The sequence below is a fragment of the Mchenga conophoros genome, linkage group LG1, assembly GCF_057382185.1.
Source record: "Mchenga conophoros isolate Kocher_MC1m ecotype Shallow Benthic linkage group LG1, M_conophoros_male_GT1.1, whole genome shotgun sequence".
NCBI lineage: Eukaryota > Metazoa > Chordata > Actinopteri > Cichliformes > Cichlidae > Mchenga > Mchenga conophoros.
Window position 1 is genome coordinate 20,657,910 of NC_140526.1, and position 8,942 is coordinate 20,666,851.

The 8,942-nt window shown below is 40.6% G+C and overlaps 1 protein-coding gene across 4 annotated transcripts in view; it reads right to left on the bottom strand.

Moving 5' to 3' along the window:
• Window positions 1–8,542, bottom strand: part of cpne7 (copine VII) — a 36,481-nt gene extending 27,939 nt beyond the window's left edge. For 2 of the 4 annotated variants that reach the window (XM_085269755.1, XM_085269743.1), the window contains exons 1-4: window positions 8,371–8,542; window positions 6,920–7,250; window positions 1,309–1,491; window positions 1,001–1,075 (exon numbers count right to left, since the gene is read on the bottom strand). In XM_085269755.1, coding sequence (XP_085125881.1) covers window positions 1,001–1,075; window positions 1,309–1,491; window positions 6,920–7,093 — 432 coding nt within the window. In that variant the 5' untranslated portion in view covers window positions 7,094–7,250; window positions 8,371–8,542. Of the gene's footprint in view, window positions 1–1,000; window positions 1,076–1,308; window positions 1,492–6,919; window positions 7,251–7,364; window positions 7,433–7,521; window positions 8,341–8,370 lie in introns of those variants that run through there. The other 2 variants (XM_085269754.1, XM_085269749.1) reach the window with 2 other exon arrangements.
• Between the last annotated feature and the right edge of the window lie 400 nt (window positions 8,543–8,942).

Consider the following 8,942-nt stretch of genomic DNA (forward strand, 5'->3'; position numbering starts at 1 on the left):
CAAATATGTGTCTATAAATCTAGGATGTTTTTTTTACAAAGAAAAAAACCTCCTACATTATCTCCATCGTGTCTCATATAATATGCTACAGTAAGAATATTTTCTGTTTTGTTTTTTTTACGCGTAGCAAGTAAAGTATAATGAAGAGCTACACTATTATAAATCGACAGAGGCATGTTTTTAATGCCATTATGCGTGTGCCACTACAGCATTACGGATAATGGTTCAGCATTGTGCTTGTGCACTGAATTCTCTGCGCTTGTGCAGATGAAATGGTCAGATTATTCCTTTGTGAGAATCCTCACCATTCCCCTCGAGAGCTTCATAATGCATTTGCTTTTTAAATAAATTCTAAATCTGGCAAAAGACTGAGTGATTCGTTTTTTTGCCTGTATTCAGTAAGTGAAGAGAACCAAGGAGGTGAAGTTTGTTGTCTGTGTGTGTAAGATGGGGCTGAATTTAAATCACGCTTTGTACTTTTGCTCACACCAAAAACATGCAGGAGACCGACGCAAACACGGGAACATCTGTACTGTGTGTGACAGTCCAGCCCGGTGATAATAACGCTGTCAGACTTTGCAGCAGCTTGTCCACCATGAATTCATTAGAGAAAGGAGAAGATGAGATTCTTTTGTGTATTCTCGACCTGAGTGGAGGGTTGCGTGATTACCTTGTCATGTTTTGATGTGCTACCGCCACTGGCTTGTTAACTATAAGATGCTGGATAATGAACCAAGAGCTATTCTCTTCCACATTTGACACATGATTTCTTGTGCATTCATCATTTCTTATGGATTCTCTTGCTTCCCTGTGCGCTTTAGTGGGAATCCCTCTCCGTGCCACTAAAACGGACACTACCATAGAGAAGATGTCTGACTTATAAAATAAAATTACACCGCTACAGTGATACCAAGGAGCAACACAGGGCTAATGTGTTATGTGTTCAAATTAGTTCATTCATCAGAGCAGCAACATTACACACGCAATGTCAGGAACCTACTGTGATGGTGGATTTGCCGGCATATTTCCCATACTTGAGCAACAGAGGTTTCACCATCTTCTTTTGGGCCACTATCTGCAAAGAACAAGATAAACAAAACAGCAGTATATAGAGATCTGAGCCTTTGCCATCACTAATAAGCATGAATCATTTACTGCAAGCGGTGCAGCAAATATACACCATTTACCAATAAAGACAAAAGGGGGCATGTTTTAGTGCTTTTACACCAACAAATCCCAGTTATTAGACCACAAATCTGGAGCTACAGCTGGCAAAAATGGGTTAGTAAGACAGCAGCATCTGTTTACCTGGCCAAGAGTGCACTCCACCCCTCCCAGAAAGTCATCATCACGGGTTCCGATGCTGTGAGTGCCGTGGATGTCGTAAACCTCAAATCGCAGTTTCTGAACCTCCTCGAAGTAGTAATCCAGCGAGAAAACCTTGCCAAAGACTGGGTGCAAGTTGCTCTTGATCACTTCTGTCCTGTCCAGCTGAAAGAGAACATGATGAATGAACTTTTGAATGTCAACACTAGTTTATCTAATGTTCCTAATTATGACAGACTGTATGCATTTGTAAAGAAATGAAGCCCTCCTTTGACAGACTGTCTTATAGTGTTTTACATCGCATGTAGGAAACAGAGTCAGCTTCTTTACAAAGAAGGGCAGACGTTATTATGTTTGTCATGAGGATGATACGAGAGATGATTGGAGGGCTCTGACATTTAATCTCAGCTTAGAGGAAACATCCATGCTTGTCTTTGACTGCCTGACAAGGAAAAGCTGATCTCTCTGGGGCCCCATCTGTTCGTGATGTAGAATTTAGCTCTCACACAGTTGCATGAACATTTCCACACTGCCCAATTTGTCACAAGGACAAATCATCATTGAGCATTTTGAAGTCAACAGCGCTTTAGTACTGGTAAATTTAACAAGAACAATAAATATACACAGGAAAAAAAATTGTCACGAATTTCCAAGATTAACCAAATGCGCGTTGATAAGCGATGTTTGGGACTTAAAGCTAAATGTGTAAATAGTTGAATGACCCAGAAGGGAAAAGACCCACCAAGGTGCATTATATGGAACTGATCTATCAGCAGCAAATGAAGGACTGAGGAAGGTTTAAGTGCTCATCCAAACGACACAGTCCAAAGTCATTTCTTCATTGTCAGCGGGGCAGGTCCACACTTTGCTTTTGATTACTTTACAAACGGTTGACAGTGTTTTCCCATTTCTCATCTCTCGCTTTGGGAGAGTCTATAAGCTGAAGGACTGAACTGGAATAAGAAGCGTGATTCCTGCATCACGCACAACATTTTATACATCTAATCTACAAATCAAAGCACAAACATCAAGCAAATATCTCAGATCACAAGCCAACAGCTTCTTGTAATCGATTTTCTTGGTCTTTTGAAAGGTATTTCTTCATTTTGTGATTTTTAGAGTGATGCCAGTCTTCCAAGATCTGTGGAACAATATAATATTTATACATTTAAAATGGTTTTTTTCTTCCTTTTGAAGCCACTTAGGGTTTTTATAAATAATATGCCAAAGAATAATGATGCTGTCAACATAATTGGAACTGAAGCTTTCCTCTTGCATGCTATATTAAAGCATAATCTTTGCCACAGTGAATGATGGACTGTCTTCATCGTGACAAGGTGTGCATAAGCCGTGACACTTTCTTCATGGGGGAACATTATGGGAAATCATTAAAAAGCCTGCACAAGACATCAGTCAGCACTGAGGGAAGGAATTTGCTTTCACTTGGAAAGCTTCAGATCCTGCCTTTCACGAATAAACTCATACATCAACATTTAAGGTTATTCTTGGTGGCATTTCTCAGACATTTGAATGGACACCGACGATATTGAATAGAATATTGTGAAAGTTATAAAACTTCCTCGTCATCCTTTTCAGTGAATCCTCGCACGCAGTAAACAGAGTTGTTACCAACCTGGAAGAAACCCACTCATATTTGTGAATAGAAATGTTTCATTGTAGGACAATAAGGATGACTCAGAATAACTTGAGCTGAGCCCTCCCTCCAAGGAGACCCAAACCACATAAAGCCTCCCACCTACTCGGAAGCATCTTTATTGGTGCCACTTTACATGATAAAGAAGGGCATGGGCCCAAAACACCCATGCACGAATAATTCGACTGGAGTCCCTATAGTCCTGATGGGGGTTTTGTGCTTTTTTTATGTGAACAAATAAGTGCATCTAATGAAAATTGTAGGCTTTTTTGATATTTGGACAAACATAAAATGTTAAATTGTGCCTAGAGATAAAGTTAGTATTCAACCTCAACATCAATGGGCGTGCCATTCTTCTGCCAAAGAAAGAAAGAAAGAAAGAAAGAAAGAAAGAAAGAAAGAAAGAAAGAAAGAAAGAAAGAAAGAAAGAAAGAAAGAAAGAAAGAAAGAAAGAAAGAAAGAAAGAAAGAAAGAAAGAAAATGGACTCGAAATGACCTTAGGGTATTTTGCACAGTTGTGAATCAGTGTCTGAGATCAGAGTTTTTCAATGTTCAAAAAAAATTCCTTCAGCTGCAAGATGTTTTCTTGCTTGCGCTTTCTCCATTCCTTCTTTCAGAGACATTCCTTTATTGATTTGTTGGTGCATCTAGGATCATTATCCTGCTGAAAGGTCCACTTCTGGTTCAACTTCAGCTTTTGGTCTCATGTTATCTTCAAGCACTTTTTGTTATGATGCAGGATTTTTACTTGAATCAATGACTGTAAGCTGCCCATTCCCTAAGGCACCGGGGCAGCCCCACGATATAACACTTCCATCATAGTTGGTATGATGTTCTTTTTCTGAAAAGCTGTGTTTGGTCTTTGCCAAACATGTCTGTCTAGAGCATAGTCTTTCACAAAGCCCGGTGTTTGCCCTTTGTGTTCCCTCGCAAACTGCAGCTTTGCTCTAATGTACTTTATGGACAGCAAAGTGTTCATTGCATGTTTATTTGTTTTGTTTTTCCCTGCCGTGCCTCCTGGGCAGGTCAAATCTCACTGTAAATGCAGGAAGTTTTAACACAAACACTTGCAAGTGTTGTCGATCTTGTGATAACATTTAAGATGTTCTCTTAGGCTGAAATTTGCATGATGACATTTCACATTTCATGTGCATGTAAACACCAGAGTCACTGTATAACCTGTTAGCGCCCAGTGTATATGAGTTTCCACAATGTTTTAATTGTATTCTAAATTATTTTAATTGTTAATTTTAAGCAGTAATTTTTAAAAAATGCTGGATGTAGCAAATATAATACAAATTAAAACTCATATATGCAAACTTTTGTTTTAATTGTCTGAAGATTTAATTTAAAAAATCAATTTTCAAGACATTTCTGGTAATTATTTAATGTTTTGAGCTTTAAAGGCTTTAAAGGGCTATAAGTCACATTCCACCTGTTACTCCCTGTCTTGTGTACACTGTAATCATTGGAGTTTGTTCTGATACTCACATTTTCAGTGTGAATAATCGACTCTGCTTTATTCATTTACATTAATAATGTAAACATTTTGTGTTATTTTTGAGGGGTGGGGGTTTTATCTGTAGACAGGATTACATGAGGCCAACCATTTCCATTTTTATTTACTTACTTTTTGCACAAATATAATGTAACTGATCAATTGTCAGTTTTTATCTTATTTTCCTCTATTTTTGTAATTCAGCTCCAGGTTAGTAATTCAGGGGGGAAAAGGATGTACTTGTTTCTAAACATATGTCAGACTTCTAGATTAATAACCAGAAAAGCTGTATGGCTAACAGCAATAATAAAAAGCAGGTGTTGCTCTATTGTTTCAAAGCAAGCAATGCAAAGAAAAAAAAGAATTACCAGCTCAGACTTGGCCTCCTTTGTCACATTTACTCCTATTTATTCTTTACTGGCCTTTCTTGCCTATTCTTTCTCTCTTTGTGCCATCTGGATGGACAGATTCGGGATGAGTCTGATGAGTCTGTTTGTTGATAAAGGCTAATCAGAGCTACATAGGGTAGTTTGTGCTAGTCTGTGCATGACGCCTGTTTGCTTTTGGTGTGGGGCCAGAAACTATAAAGAGATTCCTGACATGGGAAATTCATTTCTATAATCAGTGCATTATTTAGGCTGCTTTATCATAACAAATACATGCAGCTTAAATTAGAGATCGAGTTTTGGGAATAACTAGTTTTCAGAGAAGCGTACAGGGTCCAGTTTACGTAAGAAGAGGACAAAATCTGCGAAAGCAGCACATGTCATGTGATCTTCAACCTGCCTCCTAATTTGCCCCGTGAGCAGGTGGTAAAAAAAGGTAAACGTTGAAATATGTGCAGCTTAAAAAGCCACTGGGGCCACGCAGCATGAGCTTAGACGATAGGAAGAGCGTGATATGGTGGCGATATGAGTGGGCTCTGCTTCTTACTCAGTTGCTGACGTAAGTAAACAATTTGCAGACGGGATGGTGCCGCCCAGAACTGAGGGATTTGACAGCAGAGCATTGGACAACTGGTGAATACTGTTATGATTGTCAAGACTCGGGTGGATGGATGGATGGATGGATGGATGGATGGATGGATGGATGGATAGATAGATAGATAGATAGATAGATAGATAGATAGATAGATAGATAGATAGATAGATAGATAGATAGATAGATAGATAGATAGATAGATAGATAGATAGATAGATAGATAGAGCTGTAGTGATGGCGCTATTATTTGATTTTTTTGTCAAGCATATGCTTCAGTTAGTGCAGCTAAAAATAGCCACTCATAAATTCATGCCACATTGAACCCAGGTCAGTCATCTCATGTAACACCCTCCCATCAAATTAAATCCCAGACAACTTCAAAGCAAGTTTTTATCGTCCCCACCTAAAAATAGCATCTCGAGGTTTCCACATTCATATAGCCCAAACATTAATGTGCGCACCTCCAACAAATGACTCCCATGTGGCCGGAATCTGTCAGGGCTAATCATCTCCCATTTCCCTGAAAACAGAGGCTTTTTCTAGATGAAGGGTTGCAGGGGAAAAAAATCTATATAATTAGATATCCTCTGCCACACATTAACACATCCTCTACTTAACGGAAACCTGCCTTTTGGCTCTCCCTCATGAACTAAATGACTTAATTAACAGGGAAATGAGAGAGCCGCTGCCTACACTTCAGATCAGCTTGGGACCAAACCAAGAAAGTAAACATTTTCAGCTGGAACACATCTCATCATGCTGCAAATTACCAACCCACTGTTTACCCGTGTAGACAAGTGAATTATACTGCACATAATGTGAATCCGACAGGGCAGCGAACACAATTTGTGTGCAAGTTGTTTTAATTGTGGAGACAGACAGTGATGACTGCAAATGTATACTCCATTTGACATTTTCAATTCTGAATCAGGCATCTGTTGTGTAAGCCATGCTCTTTTCCAAAAGAGCAAAGAAAAAATAAATAAATAAAAAGAAAGGAAAAAAAATAAAACAGCTGCAAGTTCACCAAACCATTAACAGATTTATCTCCCTGGTCGATCATGTATGACTACACAGATTTTGTGACGACTGGAGAGAGACAGAGAGAGCAATATCACTCCCAATCTACAACATTTCACACATGACCAATCTTTAATCTTAGGTTTGTGATTCAAGGAGGGAAGAGAGCAAGTCTCCTCTGTGTTTCCCTGTGCAATTAACATTAATAACATTAAGAACACACGTTATTTAAATCACCTCAAGAGCCTGCATTTGAATATTTCAGCTCTCTAGATGTGTGAGTCAAGACTTCAATTCTTGAAATAATGCAGATAATGACTCAGGCAGGGAGATTAATAAATGAAGGTGGACTGCTAAGTGAGGAGATATTAGTCACACTTTTCCCTCCCAGAGGCTCACCTGTATATGTGCCAGTACTGAAGAATAAAATGAGGTCTCACCTCTATCCACTGTCCATCGTTCTGTACCATGAGTATGACGCAGGGGTCAGACTTATTCAGAGTGTCTCGGTCCAGCAGAGCTTTGCAAGACACGCGCAGCTCGACTTTGGTGACACAGGTAGCTGGACCGCTGAGGCTGGTTGCAGGGGAGGTGGCCTCCAGAACATCATTCATCCTGGCTCAGGGCAAGAGAGATCTGCCAACCAGCGAAGCAGTGCGAGGTGAGGCTGTGGTGTAGCTCTGAGGGATGGAAAAATCCAGTGATAGGTTGAGGGATCTCGGTAAAGACGTGGCACTCTCACAGGAGACGGGCCCTTTTGACTTGGTACAGCTGTCAAAAAAAGAAAAACAGAGATTCTTGCTGAGTGTCAGGGGACCAAAGCAAACTCAAGCTGTTATTGCTGCCTGTCAGAGCTGTCCCCCCTCCTGAGGGTTATCATCTCACCTTGGTAACAGCGACAGAGAGGGCATGAAGATGGCAGGGTTGTGCCTTTAGGAGTCTAGTTCAAATTCCTGCAAAAATTCGTTTAAGATGATCAAGCTGAGTGCCACCTCTTATTCTAACGAGCTTTATTACAATATTTAAAGGGGAGAGAGCCCACCTGTATCAAGATTTCCCTGTATTTTCACTATTTTATCCTGTTTCAAGAACTGAATATGAGATGGCTGATGCGTTTAAAGGATTTAAAGTGCATTTCCTCCTAATAAACAACAAGCAAATACGTGAAAGTAGATGGAAAGAATCATGGATCCAAAAAGGCGATGGGTTTAGCAGGTAGTAGTCAAAGAAAGGACTTTGATGGGTTTAATGTGGGCAGCGTACGCCCTGCTTAAGTGTCCTTGAGCACGGCGGTTTCGCACAACTAATAACCCCCCCTAAATGCTTTAAAGGTGGGGCTGTAATTTCCTCTAATATCACTGTAAATGTCACATCCTTATAATTCAAACGAAGAAGTGCAGCGTACTCGGCGCTTGGCTTTCAGCACCGAGGACAGCGCCCGTACGCGTCTTTCTCAGCCAGTTGTGAAACCACATGTTATCTCAAAGCATGAATCTGAACTCCAGAAAGCTCAAAACAGAGCCAGCATCAAAGGCTCCCAAATACGACCGCGCGCGTGTTATGAATCAAACTTCTGCTCAATCCACCGGTGAAATTTACACGGAAGGCGGCTAAACGGCTACTTCACACTTTATCCCGGTGAATAAACGCCACCGCTCATCTGCAAGCTTCAAAACCCAACACCGACCAAGGCTCAGGAGGGCAAAATAACAGCAACAGTTAAATACGAGTTAAAGCGTGAAGCGAACAGTCTACTTTCACAGCCTCGTGTATCGCTGGCTCATCTGACTCACTTCCGAGACTATTTGCAGCTGATCAAAAACTCAGCGGCACTTCACCAAACCGATAAACTGCGCTTACAGTCGGGTTAAGCGGGAGACTCGCTTCCTACCTGAAGCTGTTTCTCTTCTTGAGCACACTTGTTTAATCCGCTCCCATAACACACTGCTTGATTTTTGTTTTCTCCGCCGAAACTCATTGGCTTAGACTGGTGAGGAGGGAGTAGGCTCGGCTTGTAGGGATGGGGAGTGGAGAGAGTCCAGCTGCTGATGTAAGGGATGGGCTTTTCGTTGGGACTCGATTATTTTGAGTTCAGTTAGAAATCGAGTCCATAAAAGAAAGAGGTAGGGAAAAGAGGCTGTGGGAAAATGCTGGGATCTGGAAGCTCAAAACCTGAGGTGGAGGCGTGCGTAGATCTTGAGTGATTTAGTTAAATTCTTGTCTATAAACACAGACATAGCATTATTTTCATGTTTAACCCGCCTCCATAAGGTGTCGCTCATTTCTATCTGCTAATTCTCTGCTGCCTTTGTGGATTTTGGACCAGGATTTAGACAGATATGCCATTCAGATTGTTTTCCAACACAATACTACTGTTTATGACCAAATGTTCAACTAGTTATTACAGCAGCCTCCCCGCTCAGGATTAAGTTGCTTACTGAAGATTATGAGGATAGAAAGAGC